The 20,319-nt window shown below is 42.5% G+C and overlaps 8 protein-coding genes across 8 annotated transcripts; 2 read left to right on the plus strand and 6 right to left on the minus strand.

Annotated features, from left to right (window-relative positions):
- Window positions 1-309: 309 nt before the first annotated feature.
- On the minus strand, window positions 310-1,350 carry BDB00DRAFT_630764 (uncharacterized protein). The gene is made up of 3 exons (XM_053118093.1): window positions 1,258-1,350; window positions 667-1,127; window positions 310-549 (listed from the first exon to the last, which is right to left on the minus strand). Exon 2 carries the CDS (start codon window positions 1,089-1,091, stop codon window positions 684-686), a length of 408 nt encoding a protein of 135 aa, XP_052975574.1. The 5' UTR covers window positions 1,092-1,127; window positions 1,258-1,350; the 3' UTR covers window positions 310-549; window positions 667-683.
- A 158-nt stretch (window positions 1,351-1,508) lies between these two features.
- BDB00DRAFT_791194 (DNA-directed RNA polymerase) lies at window positions 1,509-2,122 on the plus strand (the record flags this gene model as incomplete). The annotated part of the gene is made up of 3 exons (XM_053121022.1): window positions 1,509-1,561; window positions 1,636-1,725; window positions 1,810-2,122. The coding sequence occupies 3 exons, from the start codon at window positions 1,509-1,511 to the stop codon at window positions 2,120-2,122; spliced, it is 456 nt and encodes a 151-aa protein (XP_052975575.1).
- A 469-nt stretch (window positions 2,123-2,591) lies between these two features.
- BDB00DRAFT_770870 (uncharacterized protein) lies at window positions 2,592-3,279 on the minus strand (the record flags this gene model as incomplete). The annotated part of the gene is made up of 3 exons (XM_053119920.1): window positions 2,592-2,660; window positions 2,742-2,966; window positions 3,166-3,279. The coding sequence occupies 3 exons, from the start codon at window positions 3,277-3,279 to the stop codon at window positions 2,592-2,594; spliced, it is 408 nt and encodes a 135-aa protein (XP_052975576.1).
- Window positions 3,280-3,895: 616 nt separating this feature from the next.
- BDB00DRAFT_947371 (S-adenosyl-L-methionine-dependent methyltransferase) lies at window positions 3,896-5,180 on the plus strand. The gene is made up of 3 exons (XM_053129532.1): window positions 3,896-4,301; window positions 4,404-4,511; window positions 4,591-5,180. The coding sequence occupies exons 1-3, from the start codon at window positions 3,980-3,982 to the stop codon at window positions 4,935-4,937; spliced, it is 777 nt and encodes a 258-aa protein (XP_052975577.1). The 5' UTR covers window positions 3,896-3,979; the 3' UTR covers window positions 4,938-5,180.
- A 204-nt stretch (window positions 5,181-5,384) lies between these two features.
- BDB00DRAFT_843828 (uncharacterized protein) lies at window positions 5,385-7,995 on the minus strand. Its single transcript, XM_053124985.1, has 8 exons — window positions 7,923-7,995; window positions 7,717-7,858; window positions 7,150-7,621; window positions 6,763-7,066; window positions 6,605-6,654; window positions 6,481-6,521; window positions 5,761-6,393; window positions 5,385-5,672 (listed from the first exon to the last, which is right to left on the minus strand). Exons 2-8 carry the CDS (start codon window positions 7,819-7,821, stop codon window positions 5,523-5,525), a joined length of 1,755 nt encoding a protein of 584 aa, XP_052975578.1. The 5' UTR covers window positions 7,822-7,858; window positions 7,923-7,995; the 3' UTR covers window positions 5,385-5,522.
- A 3,528-nt stretch (window positions 7,996-11,523) lies between these two features.
- Window positions 11,524-14,274, minus strand: BDB00DRAFT_770880 (acyl-CoA dehydrogenase/oxidase; the record flags this gene model as incomplete). The annotated part of the gene is made up of 9 exons (XM_053119922.1): window positions 11,524-11,658; window positions 11,748-12,365; window positions 12,442-12,562; window positions 12,655-12,949; window positions 13,044-13,284; window positions 13,359-13,562; window positions 13,637-13,759; window positions 13,843-13,906; window positions 13,985-14,274. The coding sequence occupies 9 exons, from the start codon at window positions 14,272-14,274 to the stop codon at window positions 11,524-11,526; spliced, it is 2,091 nt and encodes a 696-aa protein (XP_052975579.1).
- A 472-nt stretch (window positions 14,275-14,746) lies between these two features.
- On the minus strand, window positions 14,747-17,752 carry BDB00DRAFT_791199 (Pre-mRNA splicing factor PRP21 like protein-domain-containing protein; the record flags this gene model as incomplete). Its single annotated transcript, XM_053121023.1, has 8 exons — window positions 14,747-15,025; window positions 15,153-15,633; window positions 15,716-16,269; window positions 16,332-16,525; window positions 16,620-16,933; window positions 17,036-17,162; window positions 17,252-17,416; window positions 17,545-17,752. The coding sequence occupies 8 exons, from the start codon at window positions 17,750-17,752 to the stop codon at window positions 14,747-14,749; spliced, it is 2,322 nt and encodes a 773-aa protein (XP_052975580.1).
- Window positions 17,753-19,447: 1,695 nt separating this feature from the next.
- On the minus strand, window positions 19,448-20,307 carry BDB00DRAFT_843863 (uncharacterized protein). The gene is made up of 4 exons (XM_053124986.1): window positions 20,233-20,307; window positions 19,899-20,153; window positions 19,665-19,805; window positions 19,448-19,554 (listed from the first exon to the last, which is right to left on the minus strand). The coding sequence occupies exons 2-4, from the start codon at window positions 20,094-20,096 to the stop codon at window positions 19,516-19,518; spliced, it is 378 nt and encodes a 125-aa protein (XP_052975581.1). The 5' UTR covers window positions 20,097-20,153; window positions 20,233-20,307; the 3' UTR covers window positions 19,448-19,515.
- Window positions 20,308-20,319: the final 12 nt, after the last annotated feature.

Raw genomic sequence — 20,319 nt, forward strand, 5'->3', positions numbered from 1 at the left:
TGTTTACACGTTCTCTAACATGAACACTTTTAACTCATGAATACCGTGGCAGAGTTTTGAACTTTCAGTAGTGGTCAATCCAGGTATATTCATGCACAGTGTATGGCTAGTCGACCTTAGCGATATCGAGACATCACTTCATACATCACTACGTGGCATTATCTTGCTTCTTAGCACGGTCCCCAACATAACATGATCTTCTGTATGACCTACGAAATTTCACAATCATCCGAAGAGCAATCTGATGGTATCGGATATATGATGTATGTATGCACTTTTCCCAATGGCTGTCTTCACTCATTCTTGCTTCTTGAAGTTTTGATTGATTAATCAAGTACATCATATGGTACATGCCGTCGCTTTATGCATATTGTTTGATCACTAAAAAAACTCGATAGAAGACACCAATTGGAAGAATTAGCTTTAACTACGCAATTTATTGATACAGCTATTTGAGGGGAGATTTCAACGAGCACAATGGTGTCTACAATCATAGTAAGCTTCTTTTTCTTCCATTTTTTATTATTATGTATGCTTTAAAGATGATGTCTTTTTGTTTTGCATTGTTGTTTGTATATGCGTCAACGAAGGGATTTGTTAGAACGTAAAGAGGATAAAGGAGGAGGAGGAAGGGAATATATCACAATAGAAAAAAAAAGTTATTACATCACTATCATATATTATCATGGTCGTCCACCCATGCCGGAACTACCACCGCCGCCGCCTCGATGACCGCCTCGACCACCACCACGATAGTTACCACCTCGTCCACCACCGCGTCCGCGACTGTTGTATCCGTTCTCTCTTTGGCGATTGTCCCGTCTGGCTGCTCTCTGTTTCTGTTCTTCCTCCTTGACCATATCTACAATTTCTTCGGGTACGTTCAGATATTTGATGGTATTGCCACGGATATAGCACTCTGGCAAACGCCAGAACCGATCGCCATCGGGTGACGTTTGAATGACTTCACGCAACGTCAGATTCATCCAGTTATCACAGTTGACTAAATGACCATTGAAAGTCTCGCCATTTTTTAATTCGACCAACAATGGATGGCCTGCAGCCGTATGTAAAAGTGAAAGCGGCAACATTTGTTGTTGTCGTCGTCGTTTTAGTGGGTGGTAGTGCTAGTGGGTAGGTGGTGTTTGTTTAAGCGGTGGTTCTTGTTGTAGTGATTCTTCTTCCAATCAACCAAAAAAGAGGGCTAGTTTCGTTGTCGTCGTATATAATATTATAAATTTCAAAATAAGCTCTTACTTATAACGATGATCTCCAATAAAAAAAAGGATTAATGCTTACGTTTTTGATCTGAAAAAAGAGGGAAAAGAGAGTGTTGTAAGCGGAGGCAGGTTTTCTTCTTTCTCGCGTATCTTGCGCTGCTGCTTCCGGAGAGAACGAAATTTCAAGTGACGTGGGCACAGCAGAGCACACTTTATACCTTTTCTTTTATATTACTCTAATATAAAGCTTTGGATCAGCCGTTACTATATACCTATATAGCATTCATAATGAACGCACCAGATCGTTTCGAACTATTCGTGATTCCTGAGGGACGGAGAAAGTACGCTTCATATTTTTCTATTGCTTTTTTTTAATTGAAAATTGTTCTAACAAGATAAATGTACAATAAAAAAGGGTGGAGATGGAAGTCGACACAAAGATCCCCAATGCTGCTACTTTCAAGATCGAACGTGAAGATCACACGCTTGCCAACATGTTAAGAACGTAAGCAAACTTAATTTTGGAGCGAATAGGCGAGAATGAGAGCTAATAGTAAATTAAAATATCTTTTGACATACATGTCGATAGGCAACTGCTAAAGGATCCGCGCGTACTATTCGCAGGCTACAAAGTACCTCATCCACTCGAACATAACTTTTTGATCAAAGTACAGACCGTTCCTGGCACAGCACCGGGTCAGGCATTGAAAGACGCAACCTCGGAACTTATCTCAGAGATCAACACATTGAAGAACAAGTTTGATATGGACGTCATTCGCCACCGCACATTCGAAGACGCAAAGGCCACACAATCTGGTATGGGCGCATTCGATGCTGGTGAGGCTGGCCGACAGCCTGGCGGATTGGATCCAACCCGACCGGGTATGGATTTGGATTTCTAAGGTGTGCATCGCACTATACCTATTGCCATTCCATAAACGACCAGTAACAAACAACAACAACAACAACATCATCATCATCATCAGCACCATCATTTTCGATCGATCCATGTATTGCCCCTTCTCCCTTCACTCAACATCTACATGCAACAGTACGGAAAGGAGAAAGGCATCGTGTACACGCTCAACAAGCATAAAACAAAGATCCGCATATCCGTTCTTTCTAAGCGTTATGCAACTCTAAAAAATGTAATATAGGTTCCTTTTCTGTCATACATAAATCTCTCTTTCTCCTTTCCCACTGCGACAACGCTACATAAATACTTGTGCACCTTTAGCACTTAACCCCCACCCAAAAGAAAAGACATAACATAATGATAGTTATAATAAAGAGTTGGTTTTCTGTATTTGCACAGCAAACCTTTGTTTACGATATAGTTTAGCACAGTGGTTAAAACAATAAGAACAGTTATTACAGCTTTGCCTTGCCACTTGTCAATGCTCGGAGTTGTTCATTTTCTTTGATGAAGTCCATGGCACGCTATGTTTTCAAGACGGACATCTGTAGTTAATATACTGTATACAGAGGAACTATAGCGGAGCCCTTGGTGCATTTGCTTACCTGTCTGCCACCGGCCTTCTCAAAGACTTCTTCCAAGCGCTGTGCAAGCATCAGATCACCACGGACCTTGATCTTGCCGGTCATGTATGCCTTGACACCGGTCATACCACCCGTAATGAAGTTCACAAGGTCACCATCTTCAACCTGGATCTTGACAACACGGACCTTGGTTTTGGCTGAGCTCTTGGCCAACTCTTCATTGTCAGTGATCAAAGGTTTGACATTCTTGCCTATGCATCGAAAATAAAGTCAGCATGAATTTTTTTGGTTGGTTTTTCCTTGTAAAACATGTACCTTGGAGTAAGAGATACCTTCAAAGATAAATAGTTGTCATTAATAGCTAATATATGGTAGTAGATTCCAAGTTTGCTTCTTGAGTTATTTACCAGTTTGCCATTGGCTTTCGTCTCTTTGCTACAGTGACAATAAACAAGCCCTTGACATTAGGCCAGAGCTCAGGTTCTGCGGCCAGCTGTCGTTCAAGCTCAGGCAAAAGGAGATCGCTAGCGAGTTGCTTCAATTTGTCACCGTCACCCATTATTTTTATTTCGTAAATTTACAGTGAAATTAGCAAGAAGTTGCAAATGTTAAAGTAATTAGAGTTGCTCGGCGTGGAAAAAATGTTGGGCTTCCACTCGCGGGTTTTTATAGATGGTGCCTAAAGTGTGGGGAAAGCGCTGGCATGAAGGAGAGTAGTGTGTATTTCGCTGGGTTTAGAAGCATGTGAATTTAGTGGTGTGAGAGAGTTGGCAATGTATTGAAAATTTGGGGTAGGCTTCTGCTCCCCCGTAAATGGGTGATAGCAGATGTAATCGAACTCCAGTGAGCATAGATACGAAAGAGAAATTTGGTAGAACCCCACGCACGCTTTTCTTAGGTGCTACAAAACACATCACATACTAGAAAAGTTTATCCAGAAACACACATCGCTTTGTAATACCACTGTTCCACGCAGCGTGTACATGACGTGGCGGATAGTCGATCATGCTAAGAAGGGATGATGGCTACAAAAGCAACATTTCAAAGCCTGAAAGGAGTATGAGTCAAGTTCCATAACTCTAGGGTCCAATACGCTTCTGAGGGTCAATATGCATCATCATGTGTCTATCCAATCAGAGTACGACGCCCGTCAATATCGATGGCAAAGGTATTATCTTGATCTGGGCATATATAAAGAAAAAGAAACGCGAATTTGACGGGAACAAAGCATAACTATTCCTACTACAAATAAAATCACAATGACGGACTCTTGGTCAGCTTCCAATTACGATACTCACGCTTCGTTTGTCCCAAAGCTAGGTAATATCATCCTCGACAAACTTGACGCAAAACCATCGGAGCGTATCCTTGATTTTGGATGTGGCGACGGCGTCCTGACCCAACAACTGGCGCAAAAGTGTCACACCGTAGTGGGCATTGATGCTAGTCCGGACATGATTGCCAAGGCAAAGCAATTGAGGCAAGGCATTGCTGAATACCATGTCGCCGATGGTCATTGTCTCGACGATTGGTTTGACGAACAGAAACAGGAACCATTTGACGCGGTTTTCTCCAGTGCCAGTGAGTAGTGGAGAATAGCTCTCTTTTCATTTATGTTTCGTGTGCGTGTATAGCTTAACTGCAACAGAAACCATGGTTACATACTAATAGAATAACTTAAAGCCCTCCATTGGCTCAAGGAACCTGCCAAGGCAATCAGGGGTATTCACCACGTTTTGAAACCAAATGGCCGAATGGTAGCTGAATTTGGAGGCTTCATGAACTGTGGCGGTACGAATTTAATGAAACAATATGCACACATAATGATGACGTTCAAAAGGCTGACCGCTCTTATATTAATGCTACATAGAGGTACATACCGCGCTCATTACTGCAATGAACCGCCGTGGGCACGATGGCAAGGCGCTGTCTCCTTGGTATTTCCCTTCAGAAGCAGAGTACAGCAAGCTGCTGGAGGCAAATGGATTCCGGGTTGATTCGATTGAACTAGTGCCACGTATGACCCAACTCAACACGGACATTGCTGGCTGGCTCACGACGTTTGGATTCGCCTTCTTGGAAGTATTGAAAACAGAGCAAGAGCGCCAAGAAGTTCTTGCAGAAATTATGGAGCATCTTCGTCCTGTATACCAGCGAGAGGATGGCAAGTGGTTTATCATGTATGTGCGTCTTCGCGTTGTGGCCTATAAGCAGTAATTATTAGTGTAGATAAATGGACACATATATAGCCTTTACGAATGATCGATACATAAACGATGTTCCCACCAACTCTTTATTACACCACTTTACGCACCATTTAACAACCTGTAAATTGTTTTCGAATAAACTTGCACTCCTGTTGTATCGTGGCATCAGCGCGCATGGTGACACACACTCTTGTTCCCTTTCCCTTGCCGTATAGTAGATAGAACAAGCGAGGCGTTATTTGATGCTGCGAACCTTCTTGGTTCTCACGTTGGATCGTAAACTACTCTCTAAAGTACCAGTACACGTTAAATTCCGTTTTGCTAATTGTGTGGATGTAACCTATTAAAGGATTAACGCGAAAGTACTATATAAAAAGTGTGAAGCATAGGATGTTCTGAACAGGGCGAACACGAAGGTCTAACACAAAAATTCGATGGTGACACGACAAGAGATACCTTTCAATTTGATTTATGATGGAGTTTATTTCAAAAGGCTAGCATCGTTGAGCAAAGCGTTATCAACAGTTTTTAAGTGATTCAATAATGGCCTTTTTTAATTCAAATGTAAAATACGAATCGTAGATATTGGAAATATTCAAAGCTTTGAATCGCTTTTGGGACGCTTAACCACTTCTGGATCAATAAAGGAGTCCATATACTTTTGATAGCTGTTTTTGACAACAGTATGCTGCTTGAATGTCTCTTTCTTTTCCGCAGACTCCTCTGTGCGGGTTTGTTGGCGAACCTATGGTACAGAAAATGGAAGCATTTCTTAGTTCAATGTTTTCTTTTATATATTTCTTAGTTAAATAGCAAAGCGGCATGAAACTCACATGGCTGGCTCCATGAGTACGTCCATCAGCGTAGATGCGGTTATAATAACCAAGCAATCCGAAAGCATCAGTTCCAGGAATATCGCCTGGTCGAATTCGACCCACCAGCTCGAATATTTGCTCATTGACCAGTTTGGCTTGCGTGGTCGTCATGTAACCAGATTCCACGAACTCAGACATATCCCTATCCATGGCATGTAGGGCGAATAGGTACGCCAACGTTTGCAAAGCCTTGCGCTGGTGTACAGAAACCTCTATTTCAGTAGCATGGTGCAAAGTATGGAAAAAGTTGTTAACAAGAACGTATTGCGAGTGAGCCTTTGAAACACGGCTAATGTTCAAGCGCATCGAGCTCCACGATCGGCCGTTCTTGTCGAGCTCTTCGAGTAACCGGGCAATGGAGTACGCTGCACGGAACCCAAACGCTCCCAAGAAGACCTCTGAGTTCAGTAATGCACCTCGCGTGGCTACAGGCAAACTTGCTCGTGGGTCTCGCAAATACTGAGAAAAGTAGGACACTGTCAATTTGTCATGTTCGTTAAATTCGGCTTTGCCAGCGGCAACGGCACGGAACGTCTCGAGGAGATATCTGGCAGTATTCTGGGCGTGCAAATCGTTTTCTCCTTCAAACTTCTAAATTTACAATGATGGATCAGTATTATGGGTCTTTCTTGCTTTTTAGATTTATATTGCAGTGTTAATTATGTTTTTGCTACGTACCGTCAAGAGGGGAAGGTAATACTGATAAGCATGGCCCAAGTCTGACGAAAGTAGAATCATTTTAAAGTGACACATTAGCATTGCCGCCATCACAGAAAAGCCGTCTGCTATTGTGATCACTTACCGGTGAATACGTCGTGATTATAGTCATGGTAAGCGCGACGACGCCCATCTCTGAATTTTTTAAAAGCAATGAATGAGGATAATCTAATAATGTTTGAGCGTTATATTCGGTTTAATACGCCTAGTTGAGTGCTTGTAGCTATTAATACTTCCTATTACCTTGAAAGGTCTGAAGAAGCGGGATCTAGATCGACTCGCACAGAAAGATTGGGAGACTCCATCGTTTTCAGGTACGGATGCTGGTACAGCCCCATCATTCTGCGACGGGTAAAGAGTAAAGCATAGACGCTCGCAACTGTCGAGAGGTGACGATACTGACGCGCTGTATAATCACTGATAGGTGCTTCATTCTCAATTCGGACATAGCATTGCTCGTGAAGAGCGACAGGCCGTTGTTGGACGGTGGACGAGTGGGAGGTAACTGTGACAGCTCCATTGCGTTCCACTATGTGTCTTTTTTGGTCTAGTATAATAGCCGACACTGTTTTAATTTGCTATTACTTTGCACTGGCTATGATAGAATAAAGAAAAACAAAAGCAACATACCGATCACAACAGGATTCAAAACTCTTTCTTGGTGCAACTTGAAATCGTAAGGATAATGGACTTGGTAATCAAAAGGTCTGACGTATTCTCCAGTTTCTGGCTTGACCTGGAAAAACTTTGCCAACAACGACACGTGTGGAGCGCGATGACGATCAAACACAATAAACCCGCTCTTGTCAGTGCTACTATGATATTCAAGTTGATGATGTGGGTCAACCATGCGAATGGCTACGCCAGACAATGGACGCTGACTCTCCAAATCTCGGATTTGGACACAGAACGGGTGCAGACCAAAATCTTGCTCATAAATAACCAAGCGTGCCATGACAGCAGCGTAGTTGGCAGTGCTCGCCAAAGAATCCATCCTGAGCTTGGACAAAGTGATGTCGTAAGGGGAATGGAGCTCGAACTGATTTGTTTCCGGAATGTATGTGGCCGTGATATTCCAATCGTGTGCATTGGAGCCATGGAGCTATAATAATATAAGAGTAACATGCTCGTTATATTAGATACTTTTCTTTGCATGTTGAATGGATGTTCTAGAATAATATATAGAGTACACATTACCTCTGGCTGAGCATAGCAGCCTAAGATTTCGTTGCGCAATGCACGTTCGTAAAAGAATCTTCTTTGCTCTTCATTGCAGTAGTAATCCAAAGTTGGGATGAACATGATGGTAAAGAAGTGTACTATCAATAAACAGAAAGAGCTACAAGAACTCAATATAGCAGCACACCCGCAATCTATTAATGTTCTGTTCTACGGAAACTTACTAGGTATGGGCTTGGTACTAGAAGTATAAACAGAATCAATGCTTCTTGGTATGTGGATATCCATCAATTGCTTTCAACAACCAAGTCTTTTATATGTTTTGCATTTCGGCTATCCAGATTATTAGGGAGAGGTGTATCGGGAAAGGAAGGTCGATTTTAGATGGATAAAAATGGTAATGTATCTTGCTACAACGACAAGTACACAGGGTGTCCGCATACTACCAAGTGCTAGATCCGACGTATGGTTTATGTTGCGATTGGTGTTTGAACCTCTCTTTCGTTTCTGGTGCTATCTCCTAGTCAATGTGAATGTGTGCCGGTCGCGCGCTCAGACCTATTTCCTTTTATGAAGCAATCCGTCTCGGATCTCTTGCGTGTTCTTTCTTTATCATTGTCTATTTTCCCACGTCATTGCTTTCTTTTAAGCAAATCGCAAGAGAATAAGATAGCAATCATGCAACAATTTTTTTGGAAAAGGCTCGAGGCTATGTCATGATTAATCTGATAGAGATTTACAGACCAGACATAAGCTTAAATGGAAACTTGCTTTGCAATTCAAAAATAAAAAGACCGAATATCTTTTTCGCGATCTTTTTTAAAAGGTGGCATTGTGAAATCTTTTGGGATTGTTAGCGCTTGCGGTAGGAAAGCAAAGTAGGTAATATATTTGTAAACATACACTGTATAGCAACCAAGATGTGCAAGAACTAACAAGCGATGTGTTATGGATGATACCCAACAATGTCGATTTTTTTTCAAATATTAGCACCAATAAAAGTTTTCCAGATGACAGATATCGCATAGACTACAAAAACACCAATTTGAGATCTGTACAACGACTACTTCCAGAGATAAGGATTAGCCGACAAGAGGAGGTAACAATTTAGTGAGCTCAAGGGCTGGTATCCATAATGTGTCGTAACCGATCAAAGCATGTAACATTGAATGATCCGAATCCCGATGTGCATATATTTAATGGAACTCACTACCAGAAAAAGTAACAAGTATAAGCCCATCATTTGCATTCACCTAATTCTTTTGCATAAGCTGTGGGTCTAAGCTGTTACAACATTCTGTACTACAAAAACAACACTTTGTGTCATTGAGGCAAGCATTGTCTCTGTGACCATCACGCCAAGTCCATACTTTTGATGCATGAAAGATGCCGTTTTAATTGCACGCACTCATTAAACCTAAAGAAGATGGGCGCGGTGTCGGCGTTGGGGCGTCCGATAACATAAAGCAAGAGTGGCGGGTGGTGTAAATAAATACTGATAATTGGTTGACGACAACATGTTACTTTTAGCAATAACAAAAAAATGAAATCATATTTTGGCATTGAAAACTTCATATACTCGTTTAGCTTTGATAAATGCGTCAAGAGCGTCTAAATGTTCCTCTCATACATCAGCATCTTACTGTTAGTATAACGGTAATTTACTTTCTTCCTCGTTCATTCCACGGATACTCAAACGCATTCTCTAATAAATAAACAAATAAAAAGGAAGCAACATGTGTATTTTTATTAGAGACCTCCTTCCCCATTCCATAAACATTGTTTCCTTCTTCGGTTACACAGCATGTACTTCCTTTCTGGTCCCATCCAAGCCCTTCCCTTTTAACGATTTTTTCACGCCTTTTCTTTATCGTATGTATCTACTAGCCATGATCTCGGGTTATTAATGTCATTTCCCGCGAGACAAAAGGAAATCCACGACAATGTATAATTGGCACCATCATTATACTACATGGTGCTTTACAGGTAGTAAAAAACGTAACCTGTATCTGGGGTAAATGTGATGACTTAGACAGTGGCTTATCTACCCACATTGATGCAAAATGCTCAGCTTTTGAGTGGGAAAACCAGCATGCTTACTTTAAGATAGTGGCAGCATGTAGGCCTAAACGGGCTAGTAGCTTGTTATCCAAGTGGAAACGCTTACCATAACAACGGGCATAAATAGAGTTTGAATCGCGATGAGCATTGCTATCATACACAAATGCTTATTATTATGATATTAGAGCCCATGTCCCCGTTTTACTGGTTTATGTTTGTTGACTCTATGAGCCGGTTAGTGTTAAAATGATAGTATTTTCGTGAATTACTATGTACTATCGATTCGACGTATATAATCTGCTTATGCTAATTTATGCAATTTTCCTACTGTAAAACAAATAGGAGCACAAACTATTGCTTTGTGTAAATTATAAAGCTTAGACCTGTTTGACATATATGAAAGGCTGATTACACTTCCCACGGCTAGAAAGTATGCTACAATTTGATCGAGATAAATGACTATGACGAACTCGAAAAGAGCCTTATAAGCATCACCATCCTAACGACGACGCATACAAGCGGGGATAAGTATAGATTTGGTAAGACAAGTAACATCAGGCCGGATTTGAGCAACTGAATTGAGAGCTTGTTTTCATCATCAAATGGCTTGCGTCGTTATAACTTGACCGGACATGCAAAAAAACTTGGATATAACCTTCTCCCCATGGTGTGCAATGCGAAAAGACGCAGGTAGGAAAGAATGCGGAGGAATTTGCGCTCGGATGCAGCCAGGTCCTTTTTTCCGAAAGCGCGCTGAAAGGTAACGAGAAGGGTTATCGATGAGAATATATCGTAAGTTAGAGTTTGCAGACGCGAAAAGTCCAAGAGCTGCCGTTTGATTGTGCAAGTTCTTAATCAGCTGGGCAATACCATACGCGACGCGATATCCGTTTGCGCTCAAGATGGACCTTGTTTGAGTAATTCCGTTCCCGTCAACACAAACAGCACAACATTTAAGGGTTTTGTGGATACCGAAAAGTGATTGTCATGTTGTGTTCATTGGGCTCGGCATTCCGGTGGTAACAACGGCTGCGCAAGTTGAGGTCATAGAACAGCGTTTGAAAATATCAATCGCATTATCATCTATCAATGATATATATATATATATATATATATATATATACTAGCAATACCTGTGGTACATATTGTGACAAGGGAAGGGTAATCTTTATTGTGTGCGCATAACCGAGACCTAATTTAATGTACGCATTCCTTTTTTCCGCTCGGTTCAATCAGTCTTCATCTTCTTCATTAACAATGTTGACTCTGAAACGTTGGTGAGTTTTGCTTGAATCGACCAAAGAGTAACTGGATCATTAACTGAGGCGTCGCTTCCTATTGCCGCACGTGAGCGTCATCGACCTGATATCATTTCTCTTATCCCAGAGAATAATATATTGCAGAAGGGAGGTGAACTTTTGATGTATAAGCGATATTCTATTTCTCAGCAATACTTACTATATTGACGACTTTACACCAATTGCCTTTCTTTGTTCTTACTACCATCACCCTACAATCTACTGTAAATAATAAGATTGTAAATCATCCTGTAAGATAGTAATATCCATAATTCTTGTGCATTCTTTCGGCCAAAGCTGAAAAAATCTGTTACATTGTTAATGTACACGATCCATCAAGAAGAACTGAAGTTTATAGAGAATTACAGTAAGAAGACATACTAAAATGCCTGATATTGAATTATAGCTATATACCTATACATTTATTGTTGTATCATATCATACAGTGTTTCTGCCCCATCAAAGTTTAAAGCTTAGATTCGTTCTTTTTCCTTTCCAAACCAGCATGCACGAAAGGCTTGATGTACTTGTCGTAGCTATCTACGACCAAGGTGTGGTTGAGTGGTTCTCTTTCTGCCATCTCTGTAATCGATTCATAAACCTAGAGTGGATGGATAAAGTCAGCACAATGCAAGAACCAAAACCTACTTTTAGGATAAAAAGAAAAGCCAAGATATAGTGGTATAATACCTTTCCATCAGAGCGACCCAGCGCCGAAGCAAGGTAATAATCAGGCAATGCAAAGGCGTCCACCAAAGGCACAGCATCGGGACGAACACGAGCAAGTAACTCGAGCACTTGATCCCTGACCATCTTGCCTTGCTCGGGCGACAAATATCCTGACATCATGAACTCGGACATTTCTGTCTCAATGGTGTGCAAAGCGAACAAGCAGGCCAGCGCTTGCAAAACCTTGCGCTCAGCAACACCGAGCTCCTTATCCGTAGCTTGCTGTAGTCCGATAAAGAAGTTGCGGACAATCATGTACTGACAGTGAGCCTTGGAGATACGATTAATTTCAACCAGCATGGAGTTCCATGTGCGGCCGTTGCGGTCAATGTCTTCGGCCACTTGGGCAATAGCAAACGCGGCGCGGAATCCGAATGCGCTCAAGAGGATCTCGGGGTTCAAGAGCTCGGCGCCAGAAGATGCTGGACACGTAGCCTTGGGGTTCTGCATATATTGAGTCAAGTAGGTGATGGTGAGGTTATGCTCGGAAGGCTTGGCTTTGCCAGCAATCACGTTGCGGAAGGTCTTCAAAAGATAGCGGGCGGTTTGTTGTGTGAGGACATAGTTATCACCTTCAAACTAAAAAAGTAAATTGCCATGTTGTTAAAGACTTTTTAATTTTGTTAATACAATTGCGGTCTCGCAGATAACTTACAGTAACATTGGGAAGGTAATCTTGATAGAATTGACCCAAGCCAGAGAACAAACTGTAACCATGACCACCACAAGCACGACGGCACTGCTCTAAGCCATCTACAGCCATTGTCGTAGTAAGACTAAATAATGGAAGAACACGTTTTAAACATCTAGTTTCATCCAAAGATAAATCGCTGTGCCCGCATACATATTCCCAATGAAATTTTTTTACCTCTTCAAACCAGACGAGCTAGCATGGACATCGGCCAACAGACTGTAATTGCCCTCCTTCATTGCAGCATGATTCAAGTCGTACAATCGAAACATTTCGCGACCCGTAAAATGCAGTGCATAAATACTGGCAACAATTGTGAGCAGACGATACTGGACCATGGTATAATCAATGACAGGCGTCTCGACGACTTGGTTGTTCCACTTGCGTGGCTCGGCAGCATCCACGAACTGTCGACGCACGGAGCAGTATCGAACAGCAACCGTTGCACCACGCGCAAGAGCAAATCGGCTTCCTGGAAATAATGACGACTTTTTAGAAATCTTTTTTTTTCCGGGTGCCAAATGAAGGCTTGGGAGAGGTAAAGGGTCCCCCTCCAAGGATCCTACCATTCACAATGTTGGCACGGACATAGACCATGGTACCGTAGGAGAGACGCGCATTGGGTGGCTTGACATACTCGCCACTGCCAGGTTTAACTTGGGAGAACTTTGCCAAAAACGATACATGGGGCACTCGATAATGGTCAAAGAGAAGGAAGCCATTATCTGTTGTGGCGTATCCGAACTTGGGACCAATGTCACCCACGGTAATGCCAGGCAAAGGGCGATGGTCCTCAAGGCTACGGATCTAATAAGCATCCGTGTGTTTGCTTATTAAATCGATGCGAAGTAGCAACTCGTTATTGAGTATCAAAAACCTACCTGCACACAGAAAGGATGTGGTCCATAATCCTTGTTATGAATAATCAAGCGAGCCATGACAACAGCATAGTTGGCGGTCTTGCCCAAACCACCAATCCACCATTTGGATGAAGTCAGGTGGGGTGAATGAATCTCAAATTCATTGGTTTCTGGGATATACGTGGCGAGTGTTTCCAATCCTTGCACATTGCTACCGTGTCCAAGCTACACAACATGTGTCCATGCGACGTCGTCAGTGGATCGTATGAGGTTCCATGATGCCCTTTCTATATGCATACCTCGGTCTGTGCATAGCAACCAATGATTTCATGACGTAATGCGGGTTCCAAAAACAGTTTGCGTTGCTCTTCGTTACATTGACCTTCCAAAGTGGGCAAGAACATGCCATAATGAAGCGAATACTATGTGTTTCAAACCAATCAATCAATCAATCAGTGATTCTTTCTCCAGGCACATGTAGCGCTTGACATGACTGATAACTTACAGGCGTGCTTTGATCGTATAGCATATTAGCGATACGGCGATCTGCCAAATCCCAATTTAATTCTCTAATTTTTTTTTGTCAGTTTAATTCTAAAGCATCACGAACAAACGTTTGAGGTTTTTATAAACAAAAAAAAACATACTCGGTAAGCTCGACAATGCGCTTGTCTTTTTCATAGGCATGGGCGACTCTTTCAGGTCGACCCTGATAGTAGCGTTGGGTCTTTTCGAAAGCCGGCTCAGAGTCCAGGACACGAGCCACGTTTTGCATTTTTTCAAGGAACTCTTTGCCATACATAAACGTGGACATGGCATTGACGTTGAATGAAGCCTTGGCACGTTCCGTCTCGAGAAGTTCAGGTCCGTTAGGTCCTTTCGGGACCAAGTGCTTCGGGAACTTTGTTGGTACGTTATTGTTGAATCCACCAGTCATTGTTTGTTATATTCGGTGATAGGAGAGAAGAAGAAAAAGGTGAACAAAAGGAAAGAAAAGAAGCTGCAGGGATCAAGTATATATAGATTTATGCGTGGCGTTTTTCTATGAGAATGTCCGTTACATAAGAGAGAATAGCTGTTACATAACCTCAAATCATGGTCGTACATTGGACCGCTCTGTTCTAGTACCATTCCCCTTCTCACCCCACACACAATTTATATCACACACAGCCATCAAGAAATTGCCCACGGTAGACTTCCTGACACATACAAAATCAGATACAAGCATACCGCCCCCTTTCCTTGAGTAACTTGGAGTATCTATGGGCAAGAGGAGGTTTGTTATGAACAAAAGAAACAGCTTTTATATATGTTAAATATATAACTTTTTTTGGGGCGGGCGGCGAGAGAGAGAGAGAGAGAGATTGTGAAAGTGAGAACGATGACGGATGAGATGGATGATATGCTTCTTATTTTTTGCCTCTCTCTTTTAAGCCCAGAGTGATAGTATTGCCGTCCATGATACCATAAAAGTGCAAACTCTTGCTATTGTTAAGCACAACGTTGTTGCCTGTGGTCGAAAGCTTCTGCTTGCCTGCTGGCATACCCAACTGTGATGAGATACGATCCTTCACCGTCGAGACCAATGTACTTGGTAGCATATCCGAGATGGTGATCGTCTCACCCTTGAGGTTCCATTCTGGCTTTTCGGGCATATTGGGTGTAGCAATGTTCAGCGTGATCGATAGCTGTCATGTTCATTCAAAGGGGGGCGGGGGGTTTGGAAAATAATCAGTAAATACTCTCCACTCATAAGGTATAATTTTCACACACACACACACACACACACCACTTGGTCCTTTTTTTTTTACTCACCGGTTGGTCGGACCATTGTGGTGCACCAGTATTAGCAGCAGTGTTCGCGCCAAGAGGAGCAGCACCAGTGGGTGTACCAGCAGCAGCAGGAGTTGGTATAGCCTTTGCTGGCGTAGCCGGAGTCATTGGCGTAGCCGGGGCAGCTGGAGAGGCCTGTGTCTGTGTCTGATCATGGCTATCCATACGCGCCCGCTTCGCTTCGCTCTGTCCCTCGAGTTCATCCTCGGCTTTTCGAACACCAGCATCTCCTCCCGCAGGCTGTTCGGGCGTGTTCATGGTCGGCTGTGGTGGCAACTGCTGTTGTGGTTGTGCATACATGTTGGGCAATTGGTTGTTGAATGCCCCACCGTCTGGTATAGGCACCGATCCAGACGGCGGTGGTGCGCTGTAGTAGGGTTGTTGACCAGGTTGTGGTGGCGCCATGGATGGATCAGGATAATTTGAACCTGGCATACGTGGACCAGCAGGGCCATATCCGTCACTAGGGTGAGAATTTTATGAGAGATGTGTCAGCATGGAAAATAAAAAACTTGAAGGAGGAGGAGGGGGGGGGAAATGCTTACCCGGTAAATCCTTTGCTTCTATGAATGGCAGCAATTTGCTCTTCAATAGACGTGTGCTGTTGTGCTCGCTGCGTCGCCAGGTTGATGGTTGCCGAGTGCCCATCCCAAATGACACGCTCTTTCTTCATTGCGTCCTCGGCTTCCTCTTGTTCTTCTTCGTGCACCTTTTTACCAATCTCCGTTTCCTCGCTGCCGAAGATATCTGTTCGGTATCCCGAGAAGTTCTTTAAGATTTTGGCAACATCTGTGCCCTCTTGAAGCAAGTTGCTGTCCTTCTTCTTTGCTTCTGCAGCCAGCTTCTGTTCCTTCCATTTGGGATCCAGCAACTCAATACGCATATGCTCGTCCATTTCTGACATCGGGATCCGCTCACCGCAACGAGGACAGATCTGCGTTGGCTCCTGTCCCTTGGCTTGTGCAGCGCCCAACACCTTGGGTTTGTAATCCGTACGGATTTTGAAGGGTGCGTTTGTATCGGGAACCTTGACCTGTTGTGCCTGCTGTGCTGCTTCTTCTTCTTCATTGTCACTCTCCTCCATATCCACATCTTCAATCTAGAATGGGGTCACTATCAGCAAATTGCCTTGTTCTCTTTTCTTTGAAACAAACAACTTACATCCATCTCCACATCGCCTGGTTTCTCTTCCTGAGCAGGTTGAATGATGGCATTCATTCTCTTTTCTGCAAGCGACATATTCTCCAGTTCCGACAAGCTCATGGGTGGTGGCAAATCCATGTTATCGTCTGTCTCTGTAAATTCGACCGTCTCGACAATAACGAAATCATGCCAGTCAATAGTAGCATAAGCAACTATTATCCAATAAGCGGAGGGGGGGGGCGGTTAACCATTTGCTATCTTTCTTTTTTCCACATGGATCATACATATAGAGGGAATGAAACTTACTTCGTTCTTTTTCATCTTCATCAGCCTTCTTTTTCTTTTCAGCCTCCACCCAAGCGACCCATTCGACGCGTTCTTTGACTCTGGAGAGGATCCGGTATTTGTTTTGCGTATTCTCTTTCAGTTTCTCCTTCAGATCTGCAGGCGGTGCAAGGACCTTTGTGTACTGTCTAACGAGTTCGGTGAAAAATGGAAATAAACTGTGTGATGGCCGTAAAAAGTCAAACTGATAATTTCTGGATTCACGTTGCGCGAGCTGGTTAATGAACTGACGACCGTTACGTGCTGCAAATTGAGCTGTAAGCTTCATGATATCCCTAAGAGTGAAAAGATAAAAGGCAATCCCATCAGCACCTCCTTTACATACGCACATGAGAGAGATTATTTTCTCTCTCTGTCCTTTTAGGTGAGTAACATACAGATCTTGAGCTGACATTGCTGGCATGCTTGCTGAAAACTGAAATGCTTCAGGTTCTTTCGGTCGCATTTCAATTTCTTCAGCTTCAATAACTTCCTTTTCTTCTTTTGCTGCTGCTTTCACAGGAACTACAATATGGGTGGGTCAATTAGTTCTAAAGTGCCTCAATTTAAAAAAAAAAAAACTTGATTGGCCCGATGGAATCGAAAAAAGCTACCTTTTCCTTCTCGAACTTCTTGTAGTTTAAATTGATAGTAGGCATGGTACGGATCACTCGGATTCAAGAAACAGAATTTGGCATTATGTTTTTCGTTTTCGCGAATACGATCTTCAAGTTGTGGCGGTTTGTTGGCAAGAATGCCAGCAGCAGTATCGATCGTTTCTGTGTGTGTGTGTGTGTGTGTTTTTTTGTAGGAACGGGATAAGAATCAGTACCCGATTTTCTTCTCTTGATGACTGGGTGAAGCAATTCAAACAAGGGGGAGAGAGAGAAAAGACAAAAAAAAGTACCTCGAATGTTGGGTGGAGGATAAATGATACCCACAATAGGTTTGCTTTCTCCATTTTCTTCTGTCTGTTGCTCTGTTTCTTCTGATGGCTCTTGATGGACTTGTTCTTCAGTCGGTGGTGGCAGTGACGGATTTTCCTCAGCATGGCCGTTTGTGGATGCATCAACGTTCATTAAATCGGGTTGATCGAGAGCTGCTGCTGTCGCCATTTTGGAAAAGATTAAAAGGCAAGCTGCAGAAGTTCCAAATTTTCGTTGACAGAATATAAAATAGAGGGCAAGCTCGGAGATTCCCTGCCTGGACCGGACACATGATATATGCACTGCACAGTGTTTTCCCTTCTTCTTCCTTGATATCACTCAATATGTTATGAACGGCTTTACATCGTTATACACAAACCATGTACCCTTTTTTATATGTATGCATCGAAACATTGCAGCCAGAATAAAGTGTAATTTATGGTGATATTCTACTTATTGCTGTACTGTTTGCTACGCGCTATCGTGCTACTGTATTAACTTTACTGTGTAGCTCAATAGCAACACTATGTATGCATGTCTCAAGATTTGCTATGAGGGTAGATGTTAATAATTAGTATATCTAATCATGGTGAGTTCAACGACGTGTGTGCAAGTATCTTTAGAATTAGCACCTACTACAACTTGCTATTAGTGAGTGATTACTATTAAGCAAAAAGGACGGCTCTTTATGATGGATGGCGGAACGCATCATCTCTGTCCAGAAAGAGTACACACGGCTTATCGTACTTACTGGGGCTCAAAGCGGATGACTTTGCTTGGAAGGACAGGGAATAACTGCTGCAGCTTCTTGGGCTTTATTTAAAACGGTTTGAATAATCAAAAGATGACCTTGAAATGCATGCAATATACCTAACCACATAACTTTACTGTACCGCACTCTCACAAGCACTACCTTCCGTGTATTTTTTTGGAGCTAGTAGTCCCTACCAAAAGAGCAAGAACTGACCCTGTTGTAATATATATATATATATATATATATATCAGAATCCAACCTGTAACTGTTCTATATATGTATAAAACGTTGGCACCCGTCAAGTTATTATCTGACGATGGTGGGAAGGATAGTTTGCGTGCGAGAAAAGTATATAAAGTTCGTCGTGTGATTTAATAATTTAGACCATAATTGTGCATTTCGTGAAAGATAACAACCACACGACAGGTAGCCGTTATTTATACTTTATTAGACCAGCGCGTAATAACCAATGGAGACGCTGACAAAATGGGAAAATGGTATGTATATCTTTGCGTGCCATCGTCATGCTTTGTTACCGAGACCCTATTGCTGTAATAGATTGGAGTCGCCACTGACGTACTTGGCCAAGGAATGTGTCGACAAATATGGCCTGGATAAATCGATAAAAGAACTTATCGACTGCCACATGGAATCTCCTTATTGACCGTTCGACTGATGAAAGGTGCGATTATTGCAAAAGGACCAGCCATCAGGTTACAATTGGATTCCATCAACTTTGCCTTTGTTTCTAACTGTTCGTTGATGTTACAGATACTGTTCAAATTCCCTCAACAGCTTCCGTTTTCCATATCGAGGTGGGGGTGGAGGTACTCTTTTACATGCCATTATATCCACTTCAAAAGTACCGCCATCATCCCTTCACCACGCAGAATTCCTTTGCCGTCCTTGACAACTTGACAAAGCCTGGTATCACCGTACTACATGAAAGCGTTTAGCAGATGGAGATAAAGGCAAAAGCTTTGTAGAGATTAAGCACTCCTATGTGTTGGCCTGCTACATGAAGGTGACTCGAGTAAATGATGTTCAAGACAGAGCATTACTCGATGGCGATGACTATGAATCAGAGAGAGAACTGCCAGCTGCCCATACCACCATTATTTACAGATAGATACTTTTTCATTTGCATTCTTTTATTTTTGCTTTGATTTCAATTCGTCTACGGGATTCTTCAGCAGCCTTAAGAGCTTATCCCTTGCCAGACATAGAAAGTTACACCCTGAAGATTTTTAAAGACAAAAAAAAAGGGTTGGTGTTGTGAGAATAAAAATATTTTAGGGTCCATACATAGTCATCCGATTAGAGTACGTTTTTTATAAAGACTTTTACCTGACAGGCGTGATTATGTAGCGCAGCTGTGACGAGGGAGGGAGCACGTAGGTCAAAGTATTCAACTTCGAACGTGCGCAGACTACCGGAGAATATCATCTCATTTATGTTTCTTGTAGCTCCCCAAGTATCGAAGAATTCCTGTGTAAGACAATTACAAGGTGTAGTAGCATTAGCTTCTACTAGACTCATGTAACGTAGCATAATGAATAGAAAGAAGAAAGTCTTTTTAACCTGGTAATTGAATTCCACCAAGCGATCGTGAGCACCGTCGAGAGTTACAATTACCGTCCTAGCGGATCGGCTGTCTTGAGGTGGGGTGATGGTCAGCTCAGCCAATATATCATCGGGTATATATTCCGGTTGATTATACGTTGCAGTGAATGATTCGAATGCAACTGCTGCTTGTCTTAAATCGAAATAAGTGACCATCAACGTGCCATGGCGTTCCAGCAAGTGCCAATGCACTGCTTTGACATGATCTGAAGACTATATAAAAAAAACAAGAGTAGTTAGTCTCTCTCATACTCTCTCTCTCTCTCTCTCTCTCTTTCGCAGGGTAAAACACATGTTTTCTTCTCTTCTGTGGGGTGGAGGGGAGATGGGAACAGTGGTGACGATAATGAGATAGCAGAAAAAAGAGAGTACTTCTTAC

The sequence above is a fragment of the Zychaea mexicana genome (genome assembly GCF_025766255.1).
Source record: "Zychaea mexicana strain RSA 1403 chromosome Unknown BDB00scaffold_90, whole genome shotgun sequence".
NCBI lineage: Eukaryota > Fungi > Mucoromycota > Mucoromycetes > Mucorales > Lichtheimiaceae > Zychaea > Zychaea mexicana.

Excerpts from the sequence above, each read along its gene's own strand:
- BDB00DRAFT_630764 (XM_053118093.1), bottom strand. The coding sequence starts at position 1,091 with ATGTTGCCGCTTTCACTTTTACATACGGCTGCAGGCCATCCATTGTTG.
- BDB00DRAFT_947371 (XM_053129532.1), top strand. The coding sequence starts at position 3,980 with ATGACGGACTCTTGGTCAGCTTCCAATTACGATACTCACGCTTCGTTT. Across the intron at positions 4,302-4,403 it reads CGCGGTTTTCTCCAGTGCCA|CCCTCCATTGGCTCAAGGAA; the intron begins GTGAGTAGTGGA and ends AATAACTTAAAG. Across the intron at positions 4,512-4,590 it reads AGGCTTCATGAACTGTGGCG|AGGTACATACCGCGCTCATT; the intron begins GTACGAATTTAA and ends AATGCTACATAG.
- BDB00DRAFT_843828 (XM_053124985.1), bottom strand. The coding sequence starts at position 7,821 with ATGTTCATCCCAACTTTGGATTACTACTGCAATGAAGAGCAAAGAAGA. Across the intron at positions 7,067-7,149 it reads TTTGAATCCTGTTGTGATCG|ACCAAAAAAGACACATAGTG; the intron begins GTATGTTGCTTT and ends CTATTATACTAG. Across the intron at positions 6,394-6,480 it reads ATTACCTTCCCCTCTTGACG|AAGTTTGAAGGAGAAAACGA; the intron begins GTACGTAGCAAA and ends TTGTAAATTTAG.
- BDB00DRAFT_843863 (XM_053124986.1), bottom strand. The coding sequence starts at position 20,096 with ATGGTCACTTATTTCGATTTAAGACAAGCAGCAGTTGCATTCGAATCA. Across the intron at positions 19,806-19,898 it reads TGGTGGAATTCAATTACCAG|GAATTCTTCGATACTTGGGG; the intron begins GTTAAAAAGACT and ends TGTCTTACACAG. Across the intron at positions 19,555-19,664 it reads TACATAATCACGCCTGTCAG|GGTGTAACTTTCTATGTCTG; the intron begins GTAAAAGTCTTT and ends AAAAATCTTCAG.